General features: G+C 40.9%; 1 protein-coding gene and 1 pseudogene across 2 annotated transcripts in view; one reads left to right on the forward strand and one right to left on the reverse strand.

Moving 5' to 3' along the window:
* Positions 1 to 3,186: 3,186 nt before the first annotated feature.
* The window catches only part of YWHAQ (tyrosine 3-monooxygenase/tryptophan 5-monooxygenase activation protein theta), a 35,031-nt gene continuing 15,114 nt past the window's right edge, over positions 3,187 to 23,103 (forward strand). The window contains exons 1-2 of the mRNA XM_081265108.1: positions 3,187 to 3,329; positions 3,718 to 4,088. Of these exons, the coding sequence (XP_081121234.1) occupies positions 3,795 to 4,088 (294 nt within the window). The 5' untranslated portion in view covers positions 3,187 to 3,329; positions 3,718 to 3,794. The remainder of the gene's footprint in view (positions 3,330 to 3,717; positions 4,089 to 23,103) is intronic.
* Positions 13,272 to 14,027, reverse strand: LOC308632423 (purine nucleoside phosphorylase-like; annotated as a pseudogene). The gene has a single exon. The product of its transcript is annotated as a purine nucleoside phosphorylase-like (transcript).

A 23,103-nucleotide genomic window follows, 5' to 3' on the forward strand; every position in this document is an offset into this window, starting at 1 on the left:
TCATGGAAACATCCAGAATAATGTCTGACCAAATGTCAGGTACCATGTTGCAACCAAGATGACACACGAACTTAACCATCACAGTGAACAAAACTGGGAATATGATCAGGCTCTCTAGATTTCCCCACCTGTCTCTGACCCTGTGGGATCTCCTTTAGCACTGCTAGTAATTATGTGGGAAACCTGGGTGAAAAGCCCCATAGAATGTTTGTTTGTCAGTGAACAGCTGCCACATAGCAGAAGAGGAAGAAATTTCTCTCTGATGATGCTGAGCAAATAAACCACTGAAACAATTTATGAGAGTAAATTCAACCAGGAGGACCCATCCATTTCGACTTGTACGCTGAATGCAGTCGTTCTGCGGGCCATTAACTGCACTAATTACAACAATGATTCAAAAGATGAGCTTTCACTACCATTTTGTAAGGCTCCAAGGTTCCTGGAAGCAGGATGGGCATCTCTTCAGCCCCAAGCAGACAGAAAGGAGGCAAAAACCCACTGTTACTGGACACACGTATCACTTGGCATTCCCCTATGATAGCCTATTTACCCTCCACAACAACCCTTTGAGCTAGTGATTCTTTTCACAGGTTATAGGTTAGGAAACTGAGGATCAGAGACAACTGGGTGTCCAACATCAATTCACAATAACTAGAAGGCCTGGATTTAGGATCCTATGGTCCGAAGTTTAACAAAATCCCCCTTATCCAGCAGTTTCTTCTTACCAGGTAATTTAGAAAAAAATAACAAACACTTCAAATAAATAAGGCAGTAACTTCTTAATACTTTCTTTGTTAGTTCTCTGTTCCTGAGTTCTTCCAGCTCATTAGGTGTGATGCTTAACACGCTTCATATTTATTAGGATGCAAATCTCAGAGGACAGAGACTAGTCTGATTCTTTTTAGAACTCCTGGAAAGAGATACCATCAGACACCCACAACAGCAGTTCAAGGATGGGATTTGGCATTCATATCACAAGGGTGCCAATTACCCAGGTTCGGCTGCTCATTAGCCATCTATATGATTCTTGTATATGATTTTGTATATGATTCTTGATCATCCCGTGCCTCAGTTTCCTTGTCTGTGAAATGTAGATGGTGATCTTATTAGTACCTACTTTGTATTGGCATTAAATAGATTGAGTTAATCCTTGAGACGGACTTAAAATAGTGCATGACACATGTAATTGATTACTCAATAAATGTTAGTTTTTCTATGTCCAGAGCCTTATTTTTCTCTAACCTGAATTCTTTCAGGCACAGAAGGCTTTCGAAATGCTGAAGGTCCCTTTGGGCCCTGAGAAATGCAATTTCACAGTATGTCATTGTTTCAAAGCCATTTCACCCATAATTCCAGATGATCATAATTTATATAAGTTGGTGTTCAATGAATATTTGATTGGGTGAAAGCAAAAATTTTATTGATGGGTATATAGAGAAGCAAAAATCTTGACCAAGTTCACCTGGGGAGATGTCAGCAGAGTCCAGACTTTCTGAGAAGAAATTTAGTGTGTATGCCCCTTCTGAGTACCCCTCACTACTGGCCACTGAGGTTCAACCCCTGAAAACTCCCTCAAGGAGCTCCCCCATTCATCTCCACTAGTCTCCCCTTGTCTGGGGCTGTCTTTTATTTCAGGAATCTGGAAATTCACTGGTCATACAAGAAAGCATTTTATCTGACCTTCCACACACAAATTCTTTCCATTGGGATTTCTCTGTGTCCAGCTCCACCCCAGCCCACAGGGCCATAAATGCTCAAGTGTCTGCAGCCCAGCACCAAGGATTCCAGAAATAACAGCAGGCCCTCCATTAGAATGCTGGAACATAGTAAGGCATTTCTGCCTTAAGAGCTGGCCGTTTCCAACCAGGCTTCTCCTGTCCATCAAAGCACAAAGCAACCTTTACAAGTGGACAGGGAGGGGTAGCTGGGAGGGAGTCTGAATTTCTGGAAAGTCTGCACCTTTCCCTTCCATCTGTCTGTACTCTCAGATCTTCCATTCTTGGAATTCAAATTCTTTCGTGTCAGTAGCATTCCTTGCCTTTCTATGACCCATCCTCCCTTGGATATTCTGGAATAGGAAATCATAGCAGCATGAACCCAAATGGCAAATTTCATCATACAATCAGCAGGATAGCCACTTTACTCGGAAGTTGGGGGACTGGAGAAGTGCCAGAAGAAGAGAGAATAGCTTAAAAGGAAAGGAAAATACTAGCAATGGCCCTAAATACAAGTCATCTGGGGTGAGCAATCTCATTTCAGAAAGAAAATCACAAGTCAATGCCCAGGAAGAGAACATTAGTTTCACAAGTGTCCTCTCAAAAACAATATCAGGGAAAAAACAAAAAGTGTGCCCACTGTTCACAGATACGTGAAAACACACACGTATGTATTATAAATAGATGGACAGATGCACAATCTGGAAAGGTAGGAAAGAAATGTAAAAATTACTTTTTATGATGGATAGTTGTGGGTTTTTCCCCCAAAATGTGCTTAATGTCATTTCACATTTTAAAGAAAATCATGATACCTGGCATTGTCAGCCATAGAAAACCGGCCTGAATCTTCTACAAGGGAATTTCTGGTTTCTGGTGTCTGTCTGGAAACTTTAATTTATCATGTAAAAGCCATACTTAAGCCACTTTCTCCAGGGATTAATTGCTCTTTAATGGAGTTGGGATTATTTCTAATTTGCAGCTCTAACAGCAACGTCATTAAAGGATGCTTTTAGCCTATTGAGCTCCAAACCATTGTCACGTATGCGAAGGTGGAGGACAGAAAGGCGCTTGTGCCACAAAACGGCCGATTAGGTCACCCTCCGAGGCCAACCGGAGCCGCAGCTGCAGAAGCCGTCCAGCTGCCGCGCACTATCTGCAGTGGCCGCCACATCAGGAGACGCGGCGGCCGCCGCGGAGGTTGTGTGCGCCTCTGGGTCTCTTGCCGCACCCAGAAGTGCCGGGATGGCGGGGAGGATGAGGGGAGTTGGTAACAGCATCGCCATGGCAACAGTGACGTCCTTTTACCCTGGATCTAATTGGAGGAAACCCCGTGGCCGAAGCCGCAGCCTGCCGGCCAACCCAACTTGCCCAGGCCGACCCACCCTCCTAGCCTCCGCTTCCCCTCCCGCCCCGCCCCTGGCGCCCCCTTCCGCGCGCTCGGTCCTCATTGGTCAAGGACGGGGCGGGAGGTGGGACTCCTGGGGAGTCGCGGCACGCCATTGGACGGTAGCCTGTGCCTCGGCTCCGGGCTAGGCTGAGACGGGAGGGTCCTCTGCTAAAGCCAAAAGCAGATCAAAGTGGTGGGACTCGCGTCGCGGCCGCGGAGACGAGAAGGTGAGCGTTAGGGGTGGCCGCGGGCATCCTCTGGCCGCTCAGGGCCTGAGGACTGGGCAGGGGCGCAGCACTCGGGAGCGGCCGGCGCCCGCCGCTCACCTCGGGGTCCGCTCCCGGCGGGAAGGTGCGGGGCCAATGGCCGCTTCCATTTTGGGCCGGCCGGGCGGGGGTGGCGGCCGCAGTTCGCGCCGGGTCCGCGCGCCGGCCTCCGCCTCCTCCCGCGCGGCCCACGAGCTCCCGGACACCCGGCACGGGCGGGCGGGGGCGAGGGAAATTCAAGCGGGCCGCGTGTGCGGGAGACAAAGCGGGCGGCGGCGGCGGGCCGCATTGTCTGACGCGCTCCCCTCCCTCCTTTTTGTCCCCGCCGGCGCCGCCCCGCCCCTCGCAGCTCTCGAGGAGGAGGACTCCGGATCAGGGTCGGCGCTCGCCCTCGCTCGCCTCGCCCCCGGCCTCGGCCCCCGCGCCATGGAGAAGACCGAGCTGATCCAGAAGGCCAAGCTGGCCGAGCAGGCCGAGCGCTACGACGACATGGCCACCTGCATGAAGGCCGTGACCGAGCAGGGCGCTGAGCTGTCTAACGAGGAGCGCAACCTGCTCTCGGTGGCCTACAAGAACGTGGTCGGGGGCCGCAGGTCCGCCTGGAGGGTCATCTCGAGCATCGAGCAGAAGACCGACACCTCCGACAAGAAGTTGCAGCTGATTAAGGACTATCGGGAGAAAGTGGAGTCGGAGCTGAGGTCCATCTGCACCACGGTCCTGGTGAGTCGCGCAGCTCGGCGCCCAAAAGGGGCGGCGGGAGCCGGGACGCCTTTTGTGTGAGGCTCTTGGCTAAGGGTTTCGTGGGCACCGGGTGCCCGAGTTCGCCTTGTCGCGGGCTTGCTCTGGCCACCTCGGTAGGTTATTTCATGCTTGGACTCACGAAGCCCTTTCCAGGTAAGTCTTTTCCCCGGTGCCCGGTTGCCAAAACTTTGAACCGTCGAGTAGTTCTGCACAGACTGAGAGTCGGCTTTGACCTTTCGGGGAAGACTGCTCCTGGGATCTGTGAGTCCTTTAGATGTATTTGATCGTCAGCAGCCTTCAGATAGTTGAACGAAGGCCCCAGGATCTTTTTGATAAAGACTTCAGTAGGTTTTCCTCTCAAACCTAACGATGGAAAGAAAATCTAAGCAGATAGTTCATTTTTCCAGTAAGAGTATCTGTTGAGCTTCTCTCCTATTAAGAATGGAGGTGGGGGGAGCGCAAATGTGGAAAGAGCACAGCCAGATATAAAGAGCAAAATGTCCTGGCCACTTTCAGTATTTAATGACATTTCTCTAATGTATTGAAATGAATTCATTTCTGGTGTGGAGTAGGCAAGAAAAGCTTTCCAGGTTTTGAACTGACCAGTCTTAGCCAGGGTGACTGTTGGGTGGAGTAGGTGGCTGCTGTGATTCACCCTTATTATATATTTTTAGCTTTGTCATTGCACAGATCTTTTGATCAGTCATTTAAGTTTTTAAAATTTGCCAGCACTCCATTCTGTAATATAAGTTAAATGTTTTAATCATCAGTTACTTCTATAAATACAGTATGAAATACCTTATACAAAACTGGTATTTCTTTAAATGCCACCTTTACAAGATGCCTATTGATTTTTTAATGTTTATTCCAATTGTATTTTTCCAACCGGCTCTCCTTCAACAAATCAGACTGGTGCTTTCTTCACCTTGTAAAAAAACTTCTTTAACCTACCTGTTTTTCTAAGACAAATATAGGTGACCCAAACCTAATCATGGCTGATGGAAATAGCTGGCAAAGGGGCAAAAAGGCAATGCAGAGAGTGTACTAAAGTGGAGAAAACTTTATTTATATTATTTGCTATGTGAAGGCAAAATTTAGCTTCAGTCCTGGCTTGGCATAGGGGAGGGACTTTCCTCATTGAACTTGGGCACTCAACCACTGAGCCACATCCCCAGCCCTATTTTTTATTTTAGAGGCTGGGTCTTGCTGAGTTGCTTAGCAACCTCACCATTGCTGAGGCTGGCTTTGAACTTGCAATCATCCTGCCTCAACCTCCCAAGCTGCTGGGATTACAGGTGGGGCGATGGCGCCCTGCTGAGGAGGCACTTTTAAAAGCTCTTCTATCCAAATTGCTTTTATTTAAGAAATTTGTGATCTTGAAGATGATGAGACCTCAGTGGCATTAATTATTGACAGCGTTATCTATTGTCAAGAGAAATCTCAAGAATCTCTTATACTGACAGTGATTTCTAGGTATGTATTGCTTTTGAACATTCTCAAAAGCATGGTTCAGTTGCTTTTCTATTATTAGTTTGAGATTTGTTAGTTACCCTGTGTGATTCAGAATTATAGTTTCCCTGTTTGCTAGCAAGTTTACTCTGAGCCAAAGGGATATTCCTTTTATTTTGTGGCTCTTATAAATTTTGGTTTTTATGATGGCCTAAGTCAGTGGTAGAGAGTTTTGCTTCATTATGTGGTTTGAGGGACCAGGTGTATTAGAACAGACCTTTCATGAAGATCATTTTATTTTAATAAGAGAACCCCCGAAATTAGGACAGTTTTTTTTTAAATACCAAGAGGAAATAGAAGAGGTTAACTTGATTAATCTGAGACACTGATGCATAAATTAAACATATTCTTCGTAAAATGGCTTATGAAACTTATTTTGGCTTGATGGCCGACCTATTAAAGAAATCACAGAAAAGCACATCTTCAGGTTGACAACTATAAGTGAGAGCTCACTGTGTGAAAGGCATTGCACCAGGCAGTGTAGGGAAGAACAAAGCAGAGAACCATAGGTTTTTGCATATGAAAAATGCATGAACGTGAATTATATAAGATAATTCCCATAAAATGGTTCTAAACAAAATGCTGTGTAGTGTAAAGAAAACAGAAACCTCAGAAAAAGCTTCACAGAGGTAGTGGCTTTGGGGTAAGCATTGAGGGAAGAGGTTTGGGAGGGGCTGTAAATATTCTAGGCAGAAGGAATATTCACCATGGTGCTTGTTCAAGGGGAGGCTTTCATTGTGACTGGAGTAGGGTCTGAAGAACATGGCAGAAAAAAAAACAGAGAGGAGAGTAGTAACCATAATTTATAAGAGAAGGTTAAAGTGAGGTTTTCCTCATTTAACTGGCAGAGGGGAGATGTTAAAGATTTCCTGAATGGTGTACATGTGGCAGCATCAAGAATTCGTGGCCTATAATTGGATCTCACAGACAAGGAAGTGATAGACAAATGAACAAGAGTCTTAAGATTGATAGCAATTTCTGTATTTATTTGTTTGCAGTGCTGGGGACCAAACTTGGCCTTGCTCATGCTAGGCAAGTGATGTACCACTGAGCTACATCTCCAGCCTTAATGCTTTTTTTAAGAATTGGACAGAATCTGTTGAAATAATGAGGAAAGAAGAGAGAAGCCTAAAGTTTCTGAACGTGCATGCTGAAATGGGATTTTCTTTATTCCTTTGGTGAATAGGAAGGAGAATTTGGTGTGAAGGAAGTAGGTGAGACTGACATATGGTTGTAGAAGATTAGATAAAGAGTAACATGAAGGAACGAGCTACATTTTTGATCCAGAATAGTAGAGATTCTGAGCCTCTTCTTTCCCTTTCATAGAGTAAGTTGGAGATGGAAATTCTTTTGATCATTTATTCAAAATGCACAATGTGTACAACCCTCAGCCTATTTAATAATCACTATATTGAGAAGGTTATTAATGAACTGTGAAATCAGAAAAAAAATATATTAAAAACAAATGAGTACTATAAAGAGCAGAGGAAATTAAGAGGGTCAGAGTGGCCAAAACCAGGTTCTTAGTGGAGATCTGAGAGAAATTATCAGGTTATCTCTGTTACTGTCATTTGTCCACCAGGATTGGGATAGAATATCTAGATCTTTTCCAATCCTTATATTTGGGGGCTAGGTAAAGTTAAATAGACCTGGTCTTTCTACCTGTAGTAAAGTCCAAGTTGAAGAACATGTCAAGGATAAATGAAATATTGAAAAACTAGTGACTAGTGAAATGATTTCAGAAAGAAGTAATGTAGAAGTCATTAGTGATCTTAATGTTGGGAATTATTAAGAACTTGGATGTGAAGTAAGGGCAGATCAGAGAAATCAAAGGTTCCATAAAGCCCCTGTGGAACAAAATCTAACATTTATAAAGTTCATGACCTGAGAATAAGAACCAGACTTTTAGTGTATATACAAGATATAGTTTTTGTCTTAAACATCACTGTATTATCCTCTCCTGTAGACTAATTTCAGTAGTCTGCTTCAGTATAATGCAGTTTCAAAAATTGAATTTTCTCTCTCTCTTTTTTTTTTTTTTAATTAGAATCACTTAAAATAGCATATAGAGAATTTCTTAAAAGTCTGTGTGGTTGTGTAACAGCTCTGTAACCTTATTTTAGTAATTTGTTTAAATTCAGTTGTGTTCGAAATTAAATTAATCTCTTTTAATGAAAATGTGACTCCTATGCTGGTCATTATTTTGGAGTGGGATTGATGTGGTGTAGTTAAATTTTAATGTGATTTTGTTGGCATAATGGGAAAAGTGTGAGGTCTGGAATCAGTTTTTTTAATTATTTCTACATCCCACCTTACAGTTTGGTGAGTACTGGCAAGTTTCTTCATCTCTCAGCCTTTCTTTTCATCTTAAATTGGTGATAGTGATGCCTGTCTTTATAGGGTTGTAGTTAGAATAATAGCTAATAATTAATGTATATTGGGCATTTACTACCTACTGCACATTTTTTTATGCACTTTACATACTTATTCTGCTTCCAGAATTAGATTGATAAGTGTTACTATTTTTAAATTGAGGGAACTGAGAGGCATAAGGAAGTTAGTACCTTGGTCAAGCTAGTAAGTAGTAAGTAGTAGAGTTAAGTATTTGAATCTAAGTGTGATCCCAGATGAAATGAAATAAAACAAAGTAGCCCTTTAAGGTACATGGTAGCTGACTTAAGACTACAGTATGAGTCTTGGGTGGGGGGTAATTTATGTTTTTCAATAAATAGAAAACATTAAGGTTTATAACTTAGGAGGAAAGAAAGAAAGATCTTTGGACTAAATGCTCAGTCTCTATAATAGTGAGGACTTCCTTATTTATTTATTTATAAGGATATTGCAATAAGATTTAAAAGCTTTTAAGACTTTTGGGTGTGTTACCCTTAGATTGTAAGCTTATTGAAGCTGACAGTTGTGTGTGGGTTTTGTTTGTTTTTTTAATAAAAAGTAAAACGAGCTGGGTATGGTGAAACCCCAGCTACTTGGGATAGTGAGACAGAAGGGCTATATGATCGAGAACAGCCCGGGCAGGGCAACTTTGTGAGACCCTGTCTCAAAATAAAATAAAAAGTTCTGGGGAAATAACTCAGTGGTAGAGAACTTGCCTAGCATGCTGGAGGTCCTGGCACCAAAACTAGAACAGAAAGTAAAGTAGAATGGAATATTGTAAGTGTAAGCTTAGATCAGTATTTCTCAACCATGATATTTTGCCCACTCTCCTTCCCCTAGGAAACTTTTGGCCATATCTGTAGACATTTTTTGGCTGTCAAGACTAGGAAGTGAGAAGAATGCTGAGCATGTGTGCTACTGTCATTTTGTGGGTAGAGGCCTGAATGCTGCTAAGCATCATAAAAGGCACAAGGACCCCCCCCCACCACCACCACCACCACCACACACACACATACACGCTGCCCCAAGAGTTATCTCCCCCCAATGCCAATAAATACCAAAATTGAGAAGCAATTGCGTTAAAATGAACTCTAATTAAAGTTGTACTGAATGTGTGCCTAGCCCTTGGGGTTCTGTTAATGTATTGGCATCTTACCTGAACTATATTTATCTAGACTTGTTACTTTCTCCCTTGTCAATACTGTGTGCGGGTATCTATAGTTCACCTTGCTGAAATATACTTAGTGAGTCCTATATTTTCCAAGTGCCACTTGATGAGTACCTGAAACTTGTTCTTTTAAAAACTTGGCCCAGCAGCTTGTGAGGTTGAGAGGTAGGAGGATCACAAGTTCAAAACCAGCCTCAGCAACTTAGCAAGGCCCAAAGCAACTCAGTGAGACCCTGTCTCTAAATAAAATACAAAATAGGACTGGGATGTCACTTAGTGGTTAAGTGCCCCTGGGGTTCAGTCCCCTGTACCAAAAAAAGAAAAAAACTTGGCACAGAAAGAAAAGACCACCTGAAATCTGTTAGGAAAATTAATGAACTGCAAATATTCTGCTCCCTTCATAACACCCACTAATAGTGTGGCATATGTGGTCTACACTTTTAACCCTGTGGTCTGTTTATTTGCATGTTCTATAATTTTACTAAATTACTAATACTCTATTGAAATTTAGGTTTTAAACAACTTTCTCCATTATAAGCAACACTGGGAACAACATCCTTTTTGCATGCTTTATGTTAGGATTTACTTGTAAAATTCTCAGTGAAATTTCCATATTAAAAGATTTGCATTTCCCTAGAAAGCCCTCTGAAAAGATTGTGAGTTTACACTGTCAGCAGCAGTGGTTGAGAATGGTCATTTCTCTTTACCCCTTCTCAAGCACAGGTAGGTAGTAAGGATAACAAAAATCTAGTTACTGGAAGCATCAAACTGTTACCTCCATGTTTATTTAGCATCCGATGTAATGAGGACTACCTTGTTTCTCACAAAGGGCTAGTTATCACAACTAACTTTCACCTCATGTAGTTCCACTTATAAAATGATACCATAATTTTGTAGCAGAAATAAAGTGACAGTTAATAATTTTTAAAAATGATACCATAGCATGGGATTTGTTAGTTCATAGTGTTTACTAGTTAGGAAAATCTTGATTATGTATGATGTTCTTTTATGATATTTATCATTAAGATCAGTTTTTACATTTAGCAAAGTGACAACAGAAAATATCTTTGAGTTGGCACTGTTGTTTTATCTATCACTTCAGAATAATGAGAGGTAGGGATGAAGTAGGAATTCTTTGTATTATTCTCTCTTTCTATATGTTTAAGCTTTACTATAATAAAAGAGGTGGGTTCCCTCCCCTAGATGTTTACATAAGATAGATGAACACATAAGTCTAGAAAAAGGCCTGTTCAAGAATATCCAGCCAGGTGCAATGGCACCTATAATGTACACCTGTAATCCCAGTGGCTCAGAAGGCTGAGGCAGGCATGTCACCAGTTCAAATCCAGTCTCAGCAACTTAGTGAGGCACTTAGCAACTCAGCAAGACCTTGTCTCTAATAAAATATTAAAAAGGGGTCTGGGGATGTGTCTCAGTGGTTAGGTACTCCTTGATTCGATCCCCAGTACTTATATATATATAATCTCCATAGCAGCTGTATTCTAAGAGCAGAAAGCTGAAACATTCCAATAATAGGAAAATGGATAGATACTGGCATGTTAATAAATGGAATACTACTTAGTGATAAAGAAATGAACTACTGAAACATGTTATGAGTGAATTTCAAAAACATGGAAAGTGAAAGAAACTGCATGAAAAATTACTTAGTGTGTGATTCCATGTATATGAAATTTTAGAATAAACAAATTTTATATGATTCAAGAGAAGACTAGTGGCCTCTGGGGAAGAGGCACGTGGTTGACTAGGAAGGGACTGGGGAAAACCTTCTCGGATGTTTATGGTTCTTTGTTACAGGTTTTGGTTACACAAGTACATGCATCTCTCAGCATCCCACTGTACATCTAGGTTGTGCATTGCGTTGTATGTAAATGTAGAAGGTTAATGATAGGATCTAGGTGGAGGGTACATGAGTATCCACTGAAAGTGTTGGTTGCTATGTATTGAGGTATGATACTCCACATCACTAACTGGGTATATCTACAGCCACCAACAAAAACAAGTACTGCAGCCTGTGTTTTGTCCTCAAGATATGAGAATGTACAGAAAGGTGAGATATCCACTTACAAGGTGTGGTTGATAAACTTGCATTTGGTGATGAGTGTTAGATTGACAGAATTACAAGTTGCTGACTTCCATAATGGACCATATTCTAGGGCAGTGGTTCACACACTTGGTCTCAGGACGCCTTTGTACAACTCAAAAAATCGTGGCCCTTGGGGCTGAGGCTATGACTCAGTGGTAAAGCACTTTCCTAGCACGTGTGAGCTACTGGGTTCGATCCTCAGCACCACATAAATAAAATAATGGTATTGTGTCCATCTACAACTAAAACAATATATATTTTTTTAAAATATCATGGCCCTTAAAAGTTTTTTTTTATATAGATTAAATCTATGGATATTTTACATGATTACAAATTTAAAGTTTCTATAAGTCATTTGAGATAATTACTGACTGACTCATTTAGAAAAATAAACCCATTAGAAGTTAACATTTTTTTTTTCCCAAAGAAAACAGTTTATTAAAGACAATGTTCAGCTGGGTTGTAGCTCTTGCCTGCCATGCCAACTACTTGGCCCAGGTCCAATGCAGGGAGCCACCTTCCCAAGCAGGTCTCAGCAATGGCTAAGCCTCTGGCAGCTCCCCAGACTCCCGTCTCCCTTGGGGGCCCTTTGGAAGGGGGGAATCAAAGGCACAGAGAACCCAGGCAACACTGAAAAGTCTGTAAATCTCTGAATTCCCTGTGTAGCTGAGGGTTAGGTTTGGACATTTCCCCAATTGGAACAGGAAACTCAAAACTACTGGCCACTAGAAATTCTGCATATTGAAAATAGGCTAGACTTAAGGGTCACATCTAGGGGAAACCACATTCCCATTTAACCCCTGCATGTCCTCTTTAGGTGGGGGTTCCTAGTAGGGTGCATGAGACCAGGGTTCTCAACCCCTGGCCTTCTCAATATGCTAGTCTTCATGTGAACAATTAGCTGAGGCCAGGGTGGGCATGCTCAAGGCTGTAATCCCCAGAGGACTGCAGCAATAGTAGGCGAGCCTGGACAATTTCACCAGACTCTCCCAAAGGGCTGGGATGTAGCTCCGGGATTAGCACCACTGGGTTCAATTGCAGGAACTAAAGGAGGAAGAGTTAGCTTACTCTGGGGGCATGAAGTCTTATTGAGGGCAGGACATTGTGCAGAAGTCACAGGCTCCCGGAGGCCACCTCAGACAGCAAGAAGTTAGCATTTTAAATTATAAAACATACAAAATAAAATTTACTATTTTAAGTGTAAATTCTGTGGCATTAACTACATTCATACTGTGTGCAACCCATCTATCAGCAGAACTTTCTTATCTCCAACTCTAGACCCCATTAAACACTGTATTCTTTATCCTCAACCTCTGCCAATCACCATTCTTCTTTTTGCTTTATGAATTTGACTGCTGTAGGTACCTCGAGTGAGTAGAATTAATTTTTCTAAAAAAAGAATAACAACAAAATTAGAATAGTAGCATTGCTTTACATTCCCAACTACACACCATTTTTAAAAGAATTTCATCTCTCCTTATTCTTAAAACATGATAGTATTAAATAAAGTCGTGGGCTGGGGATGTGGCTCAAGCGGTAGCGCGTTCGACTGGCATGCGTGCGGCCCAGGTTCGATCCTCAGCACCACATACCAACAAAGATGTTGTGTCCGCCGAGAACTAAAAAATAAATATTAAAAATTCTCTCTCTCTCTCCTCTCTCACTCTCTCTTTAAAAAAATAAAATAAAAAAATAAAGTCGTGAAATTTAAAAAACTACATCATACCACAAGCATATCCATCCATATGTGTGATAGACTATGGGTTCCAGCTCTTACAGAATAGAAGTGAAAGTAAACTACTTTGGGAAGACAACTAAGCAAGAGAACCTGGTACTAGAAGAGTCTGGTAGGAGAAAGTGGGGAAGGTGAAAGATAAGGATCTGCTCCTTTCCTTTCTGTTACTACATAAGAGCAGGGCACATGACCCCAGCTCAGGGCCGAAGTATGTAGTAACTACTTGGATCCCATTAGGAGCCAGACCAGTGTTGGTCAACTGGTATGGCCAGGGGGTAGAATACTGACCACAAAAATGGAGACAAACAGTTTCTGTGCAGCTTGTTTCCCAGCCTCTAATATTCCTTGTGATTGGCCTTCTCCAGGTTTTCATAATCTATGATAACCTTATTAATGATGAGAGAGAAACCAAAGTCCACAGTGCTGTGCAATTGTAACTTCTGGTACTGTGCTCATGCCAGCAGTATCCACTCACCATGCTTCTGCAGCAGATGCCATTCTGCCACAGTCTCAAAATTCGGGCCTGCCACCAACATGTAGGTACTTTCACGTAGCTCCCCTATTTGTTTCTAGGTACTGAGAGCCTTCTGCCTCGTATTCTAGTTGTAAGCATCAGACACGGCAGGAAAATGAACTCCAAATCTTTGGTCATTAAGCCCTTTGAGAGGGTTCTGGCCACAGAGGCCAGTTAGTTTAATGTGATTATGGATCAGCAAGATATCTCCAACCTCAGACTTGAGGTTGAGTCCTTCAGCTGCATTGTGACTGCCAAGGTGTCCACACCTGGAAGCCAGAAGACCCTCACAGGGAGTGTCACCTTCCAGAGTGGGTGTCCTTCATACATGTGGAACCTGTCCTGCTTCATCACATGCATTGTTGTTCAGGAACCCAAACACTAGTCTGCCAGCGTGACCTTGACCTGGCGCTGTTTATCTCACTATTGTCAAAGACCTGGGCCTGGTTGAATCTGTCTGTCAGAGCTTCTAACCCAGATCCATGGATCACTGCTAGTTGAGGTCAAGAGAGAAACCATTCTGATAATCTTTCACGTTCTGCTGTACCTTGTGCAGATGAACTTTTATGAGCAGCTGCCAAGTTTTTCTGCAGATCTCTTCTTGTATACAATTTCACTTGGAAAAACTGGTTTCTCAAGAAACCAGTTGTCAGTTCCTGGGATGCTTTTTTTTTTTTTTTTTGGTGTGACCTCTCTAGTTGGCTTAGACAGAACTCTCTGAGCAGTAAAGACTATATGCTTCTCGCTGAACTTTTTCTCCAATTCATGCACTAGCTGGACTTGGATTTTCTGGAAAGATTTCATTTGAGGACCTGGAACAAAAGTTACATCTTTCTGGCTATCTCCAACTTAGCTCTCCTTGCTGCTGTGATGTTGAGTTCCTGCAGCTGGGCCTCAAGGTCCGAGTTTAGCTCTAGCTCTGGCTTCTTGCCTTGGGCTTCATCATCAAGGTGCTGAACTGAAGAGGTCTTGGTCCTGGGGGAACACACAGACAGGTTCAGCAGGCAGGGCCTGCTGCCCTGAAGGACTTCAGAGGGCCTTCCTTGCTAAGTTGCCCAGCAGTGATTTATTTTTGCTCAAGGCAGGTTTCTGAACTCTGCTTTTAATGTGAATGGTCTTGTAGGTGTTTATAAAACAATATTTCAGCCAGATTACAACTAGTTTCCTTTTAATTCATTATCAGCATATCAGAGCAGCAGATTCAACTGCCAAATCTGTTGAGTCTGATGGACCTACTAGGGTTGTGAGTACCAGCCCTCTGATATTTTTGATAAGATATAGTACTTTTTCGTGTGGTGGTAGAATTTATGATTAGAGAATTTATGAAGAAAATAGGAATAAGGGAATGAATGATGATCACAAATTATCCATAAGAGCCCTGAACTTTTTTGTAAGTACTGTTGAACCATTTTTGTCTTGTGTGCTTTTTTTGTTAGTGGTTTTTTAACATTTTCAAAAATAAAACAACACTAAAAATTGTAGCACCATTTAAAATTCTTTGTAATGGTTACCACACAATAAATTTTTTTTTAATTTTATTTATTTACTTATTTTTTTAGTTCTCAGCAGACACAACATCTTTGTTGGTATGTGGTGCTGAGGATCGAACCCGGGCCACATGCATGCCAGGCGAGCGCGCTACCGCTTGGGCCACATCCCCGGCCCCCACACAATAAATTTTTCTGAAGGAAATTCATTCCTCTGAGGAACTTAAAAAAAATAATTGAATCACCTTCCTCTACGGTTTTAAAGAAAAGTTTATAAAATAGTTTGGCTTAGTTGTCTTTATTTAATAACTTGTTCACGTTTTTTTGTTTTGTTTTTTATTTTGTTAATTACTGGGGATTAAACACATGGGTGCTTTACCACTAAGCCACATTCCCAGCCTTTTAAAAAAATTTTTAAGTTTGAGACTGGGTCTCACTGAGTTGCTGAGGTTGGCTTTGGACTTGTGATCCTTGTGTTACTATGCCCCGCTAGTTCTTTTTTTTGTTTGTTTTAACCAAGTATAATTCAAATACCATAAGTGCTAAGTGTTAAGTGGCTTTTAATTTATTCTTAAAGTTTTGCAGCCACCACTACTAATTCCAAAACATTTTCATTACCACAAAAAGAATCTTGAACCCATTAATAGTCAGTCATTCCTCATCCTCCCTTCCCAAGCCCAGACTGATAACCAGCTAGTGAGCTGTGGAACTCAGATCCACCTTTTCTAGAATAGAGAAGGTGCCTTTTGTTGTAGAGCCTTCCCTTATAGATCCCATTCTTCCACGATCATCTTGCCTTTTTCTGAATTCTCCTTGGTGGCGATAGGGAAGCACTTGCACGCTGGTGGTACATGCTCTTCCACCAGAGTGCTCCCTCCTTCTGTTTTAATATGTGCTAGTGTTGTTGATAAGTCCTAGGGGTTGTAATAGCACAGACATCACCAATAAAGGGAAGCCCAGGTTCTTTATCGTCATCTGAAACCTAACAGCCTTTTTCTTCATTGACTCTGTGCTCCAGCCACATGGAACCACCTGTGGATCTTTCTTATATAATGCCCTTTATCCTTTTTTTTCTTTTGGAAAGGGGAAGTACTGAGGATTACTAAGGTACATCTCCAAAATTTCTCTTTTATTTATTTATTTATTTTTTCTGAGGCAGGGCTTCTCTGAGTTTCCCAAGCTGGCCTTGAAATTTGGCAATCCTCCTGCCTCAGCCTCCAAGTAGCTGGCATTACAGGAGTGCATCAGCATGCCTGGTATATTTTCTTTTCTTTGCTCTCCTCTCCATAAGCCTGAATACATTTATGTAATATTTTCCTTTTCACCAAGTCTGTAATGAGACCCAGTTGTATATTGTCTGGAGTTTATCAGTGTTGTACATTCCTCTTGTGCCTTTCTCCAAAATAAATTGCACCCAATTCAGATTAGTATTTGTGGTAAACTGTAAATGTATATAAGAATAAGGATTTCTGGGCTGGCGTTGTGGCTCAGTGGTAGTGCGCTCACCTAGCAAGCACGGGGCCCTGGGTTCAGTCCTCAGCACCACATAAAAACAAAGATATTGTGTCCAATATCTTTGGATATTTAAAAATGAATATTTAAGAAAAAAGAATAATGAGGATTTCATCCTCCCCCCAATGTACTAGTAAGCATTGTTTTTATTTCTAAGGTTTTTTTTTTTTTACTGTTATACCCAGTAATTAGTTGAAGATAGTCAGTAATCCATTAAGTTTAATTTCTCTTGATCCTTTTCTTCCTTTTGTGCCCTGTAAGAAAGCTGATAAATAGAGGCAGTAAGCAGTAAGGAATCAAATATAGTATACTGGTTTTATTTGGTTTATCTTGTTTTGGTTTATAGGTGGTTTTGAGGTTCTTTTTTTTTTTTTTTTTTTTTTTTTTTTTTTTTTTTTGGCATGTGAGATTGAACCCAGGGGCATTAATCTCTGAGCCACATCTCCAAGCTCTTTTTATTTTTCTTTATTTTAATATAAGATCTCGTTAAGTTGCTGAGGCTAGCCTCAAACTTGCCGTGAAGTTGCTGAGGCTAGCCTCAAACTTGCCGTGCTTCTTCCTCAGCCTCCTGAGTCACTGGAATTGCAGGAGTATGCCACGCTCAGCTCTTTATTGTTTTTCTTTTCTTATTTCTTTTTTCTTCTAGGTGGCTGATTGTTTGGGGGCAGTAGAATGCACCAAGCTCATAAAAGGCTGTCCAGTCCTCCATAAGACACTATTGTGCTGTAGCAGATGTTAGGCTGATGGCAATATTATTGTAAATTTTGTCTGTGTCATGGAATAGAGGTGGCTAGGGATCTTATGGACCAGGAAAAAGGATTTAGGAATTTTATTTGGGGCAGACAAGTAAGTTCTTTCTTGTTATACAGAATGTTGGATTTTTTTTTACCTTCTTCTTCCTCCTCCCTTTGTCTCTTAGCCTGTAGGTTTTCACTCAAATTTGCCCACAATTTCCATTTTGCTTATTTTTGCTTTCACTGTAACTTAAATGGCAAATACTCACTTAGGTCTAAAGAGTATATAAATTCCTTGACATCAGGACAACTTATATTAATTCATGACTTTTTTGGGGAGGTACTGGGACTTGAACCCAGCTTAACCACTGAGCCACATCCCGTGCCCTTTTCATTTTTGAGACAGGATCTCAAAATTGCTTAGGGCCTCACTTAAGTTGCCGAGGCTGGCCTTGAACTTGCAATCCTTTTGCCTTAGCCTCCTGAGTTGCTGGGATTATAGGTGTGAGCCACCATGCTCGGCCTCATGACATTATTTTAAGAAGTATTCTAGCTGATATTAGGTCTTTTTTTGATACTATTAGAATCAGACCCCAAACCAGACATGATATGGTGCACACCTGTAATCCCAGCATCTCTGGAGACTGAAGCAGGAGAAATACAAGTTCAAGGCCAGCTTCAGCAATTTGGCAAAGATCTGGGGATGTAGCTCATTGGTGAATCCACCCCTGGGTTAAAGCCCTAATACCCCCCCAAAAAAATTTTTTTTTAAAAATTAAAATTAAAAGAGCTGAGTGTGTAGCTCCAGTGGTAGAGCATTTGCTTAGTATGCATGTGGTCCTGGGTTCAATCCCTAGTACCCACCAAAAAAAAAATTTTTTAATGCCTTTTTTATAGTGTGATTTTTACTGATGTTACTCAGCTTTCTCCCAGAAAAGCATATTTACATTAATGAATACTCCAGAGTTGCATGAATTTTAATAAATATAAGTTGGAGATTATATTTTTTAGGAATTTACCTCATTTAAATTAGGATAAGGAAGAAGTGTTTGTAGGGTAGGGGTGCTGGACAGGTTATTATAGTAGTATACATTTATGGTCTAGGATTTGTCTCCTTAGCCTTTGACCTCTAAATCAGTTGGTACATCTAGAGGGGAGCTACAAGGATTAGAAATCAGGCAGAGAGTGAGTCATTCTTTAAACATGTTTTATTGCTTGTAGCATTATTTTATTTATTTTGAAGTACTTGGTATTGAATCCAGGATCTTTCTGTTATACCACTGAACCACATTTCCAGACCTCCCGTCAACCCCCACCTTTCTTTTCCTGTGGTACTGGGGGTTGAACAGAGGAGCCTTTGAGCTACATCCCTAGCCCTTCTTAAATTTTTATTTTTAGACAAGGTCTTACTAGTTATCGAGGCTGGCCTTGAATTTGCAGTCCTCCTATCTCAGCCTTTCCAGTTGCTGGAATTATAGGCATGTGTTAATGGGCCCAACACTTACAGGGAAATTGGCAGGAAGATCCAAGTTAGTGTCAGAAGATTGCTTGGTGAGCATAAGAAGCTGTAGTTGGATGATCATAAGGGCTGGGTACTCCAGCACTGTATGCAGCGTCAGTATAACTGTTTCACTATGGAAGACTGTTCACAGACCCAATTATCCTCTTCTGGATAGTGCTGGAGATACTGCCAGTATTTTGCTTTTTCTTTTCACTTTTTGAGCTGGGGATATAGCTCAGTTGGTAGAATACTTGCCTTGGATGGATAAGGCCCTGGATTCAACCCCCCCCCCACCTCCCCCTAAAAAAGAAAAGCAAATTTCTTTTTACTTTTTACCTGTGTATTTCTAGTATCCAACATAAAGAATGCTTATATGTTTGGCTTTTGGGGAGGCCAATTCAGTGTTTGGGAGGTACCTTATCGTTACTCCATACTCCTTCTGCTGGTACAGGAATGATAATAATAGAAATAAGGTTGATTAAATTAGGACAATGCTTTCCAATTCCTTTTATATAACCCCTTTTGTGTAACAAATAGAATAACTATATTTGTGTAGTACATTAGGGAAAATACATTTCTCACCCTGTTTCTGTGATGATTGAATCAGTATCTCTTACAATTTACATTACCTAGAAGCTCTAGGTTGGGGTCTGTAGGACTTGAATGAGAAGTTTTTTCTTTGATAGGCCTTTGGGGTTTTTGAGTGGGGAATGAATATACCCCAAATGGAATTTAAGGTTAATCTATCCGCAGGGTACAAAATGTATTAGAGAAAAGGTCAGCCCTAAAACCTGGCAGTCAGTTAGGTTATTGGATTTGTTGAGGTGAAATGATATGATTAACTTGAATAATAGTACTAGGAATGCAGGCTCAGGGTGTAACTCGGTGGCAGAGTGCATACTTTCTATGTAAAAGGCCCTGGGGTCCAATCTCCAGTGCCAAGGTGAGGGAGGAGGAATGTCACTGAAGAGATGGGGGGAAAATATTTTTAGGGAAATAGAATCAGTAGGACTTGAAAGCTGGTGGAATGTGAAATGCAAAGTGAAAAGTCCAAGGCAGTGCTGATGAGCTTGGGTGGTTGGAAAATAAGAGGGAAGTAGAATAATTAGGAGAAGTATAGAAATGGTTTGGAAATAAATTTATTATATATATTTCAAAATATAAAAATACTCAGCCATGTAACACTACATAAAAACTGGAAATGTGGATGGAGAGTGATATTTCCCACATTAGCACTTTTGAGTTTGCTGCAATTCTTGGTGTGGCCTTTAGCTTTAATCAGGGTGGAGCCATTTTTCAAGGATAGATGTGCAATATTGATTATTGCTCATGTGATGATTGTATAAAACAAAAAACTTAGTTTATTCATTTACATTGAGGAATAACACAAGGATTGCATTACTTCTGTTGACATGACTGGTGTGTTTTCTTTCAGGAGGGAGATAAATAGGAATCAAGTCATAATCAAAAAGTTGGCTTAATGAATGTGGCATGATAACAAGAGCAATTGGATCGCTGCTCAAATGTGTAATGACGGACGTCTCTAGAGTCAGGGTGGATTTGTCAGTGCATTGACCAGGATTCATACTCTCGTAGGCCATGTATTGGATCTTTCTCCTACAGTGCCTGTCCCTTTTCTATTTCCATGACTCTCATAGTTTTTTCTGATCTACTCATTTTTTTTTTTCAATTAGAGCATTATAACTATTGATAGTATTTGGATTTGATATTTTCTACATGTACATAAAGGAATTTGATTTGATATTTTCTACATGTACATAAAGGTGAAATTCTTTTTAGTACATATATAAGTTATAACATTATTTTGTTAAATTCATTTTATATTTCTTTCCTTTTCACTTTTTCCCTCCCTACTTCTCATTCTTTTACTCTACTGATCTTACCTATATATTTATGATATCCTATTCCCTCCCCCACCATCTTCTTTCCCTTGTTTTGCTCTAACTTTTACATATGAGAGAAAAATGTTTGGCTGTTGATTTTCTGACTCTGATTTATTTCACTTAACATGATTTTTTTTTTAAAATTTTTTTTAAGTTTATTTATTTATTTTTAAACCTAGCAGTTCTTTCTTTTTGAGAGAGAGAATTTTTTCTCAATATTTATTTTCGGGGCTGGGGATGTGGCTCAAGCGGTAGCACGCTCGCCTGGTGTACGTGCGGCCCGGGTTCGATCCTCAGCACCACATACCAACAAAGATGTTGTGTCCGCCGAGAACTAAGAAATAAATATTAAAAATTCTCTCTCTCTCTCTCTCTCTCTCTCTCTCCTCTCTCTCACTCTCTCTTTAAAAAAAAAAAAATATTTATTTTCCAGTTATCGTATCGGTGGATAGAACATCTTTGTTGGTATGTGGTGCTGAGGATCGAACCCGGGCCGCACGCATGCCAGGCAAGCAAGGCACCGCTTGAGCCACATCCCCAGCCCCACTTAACATGATTTTAACTATTTACCAGCAAAGCCTTTATTTCATTCTTCTTTATGGCTGAGTAAAATGTCATTGTGTATATTTACAACATTTTCTTGATCTGTTCACCTACTGATGGACATTTGGGTCGATTTCCTAATTTGGCTATTATGAATTGTGCTGTTGTAAATATTGAAATGGCTGTATCACTTAGTATGCTGATTTTAGTTCTTTGGGAGAAATATCAAGGACTGGGACATCTGGGTCACATGGTATGTCCGTTCCTGGATTTTTGTGGAATCTTCACACTGCTTTCCAAAGTACTAATTTGCAGTCCCACCAGCAATGTATGATTATACCACCCCACCCCCACATCCTCACCTGAGATATTATTGTGTTCTTGATGATTGCCATTCTAACTGGAGTGAGATGGTTTTTGATTTGTGTTTCTCTGATTACTAGAGATGTTGAACGTTTTTTCATATGTTTGTTGGCCATTTGTATTTCTTTTGAAAAATTCTTTTGACCATTGGGCTATTTGGGGTTTTTTTTGGTGTTTTGTTTTGTTTTGTTTTGTTTTGTTTTGTTTTGTTTTGTTTTGTTTTGTTTTTTTGAAATCTAATTCTGGATATTAATCCCCTGTCAGAGGCCAAGATTTTCTTGCCATTCTGTAGAATGTCTCTTCACTCTCTTAATCATTTCCTTTGCTGTGCAGAAGCTTTTCAATTTGATGGCATCCCACTTATTGATTCTTGGTTTTTATTTCTTAAGCTCTGCAGGTCTTGTTTCAGTGCCTGCATCCATATGATGGAGTGTTGAGCCTATGTATTTTTCTAATAGTTGCATGGTTTCTGGTCTAATTCCTAATTATTATTATTATTTTTTTAATGTGGTTCTGAGGATCAAACCGAGTGCCTCACATGTGCTAGGCAAGGGCTCTACCACTGAGCCCCAGCTCCAGCCCCCTAATTCCTAATTCTAATCCATTTGGATTTGACTTTTGGGCAGGGTGAAAGGTAGAGATCTCATTTCATTCTTATACCTATGGATATCCAGTTTGTCTAGTTTTCCCAGTGCCATTTGTTTGAAAGGTTGTCTTCACATTTTGGGGGGGTACGTACTAGGGATTGAGCTCAAGGGCACTCAACCACTGAGCCACATCCCCAGCCCTATTTTGTATTTTATTTAGAGACAGGGTCTCACTGAGTTGCATAGTGCCTCACTATCGCTGAGGCTGGCTTTGAACTCTCCATCCTCCTATCTCAGCCTCCAGAGCAGCTGAGATTACAGGCATGTGGCACTGCACCTGGCTCTTCCTACATACATTTTTGGTGCATTTGTCAAGTATCAGATGGCTCTTAACTATGTGGGCTTATCTCTGTCTTCTATTCTATTGGACTTCATGTCTATTTTGATACCAGTACCATGCTATTTTTGTTACTATAGCTCTGTAGTATAATTTGAGGTGCCTCCTGCAACACTTTTCTTGTTCACAATTGCCTTGGCTATTTTTCCAAACGAATTTAGGGATTGATTTTTGTAGTTCTGTGAAGAATGGTCATTGGTATTTTGAACTCATCTGTGTCATTAAAATATATTTACTTCATACATTGTCAAATTGTAGTCAAGTCTTGTTCTTACTAATCTCTACTAACGCATATATGTTAAATGTACTGCATATTTATATACACATACTCACTATGCATGTGTGTATATATAAAATCTAGGCAAGATTAAGTCTTTTCCCTCTGTGGTATATATTTAAAGAGAGGGGGGATACATGTTTCTGCAGTGTACTTTGATTCTTTGAGGTTTCTAAGTGCTGTCTTGACTTCTTAGAGAAAATTACTTCCTGGGATTTGTGTGACTCTTGAACATTTGAAGGCAAGGGGGAGTGAGGCCAAAGGATAC

This window comes from Spermophilus citellus (assembly GCF_964194105.1).
Source record: "Spermophilus citellus genome assembly, chromosome: 13".
Taxonomy (NCBI): domain Eukaryota; kingdom Metazoa; phylum Chordata; class Mammalia; order Rodentia; family Sciuridae; genus Spermophilus; species Spermophilus citellus.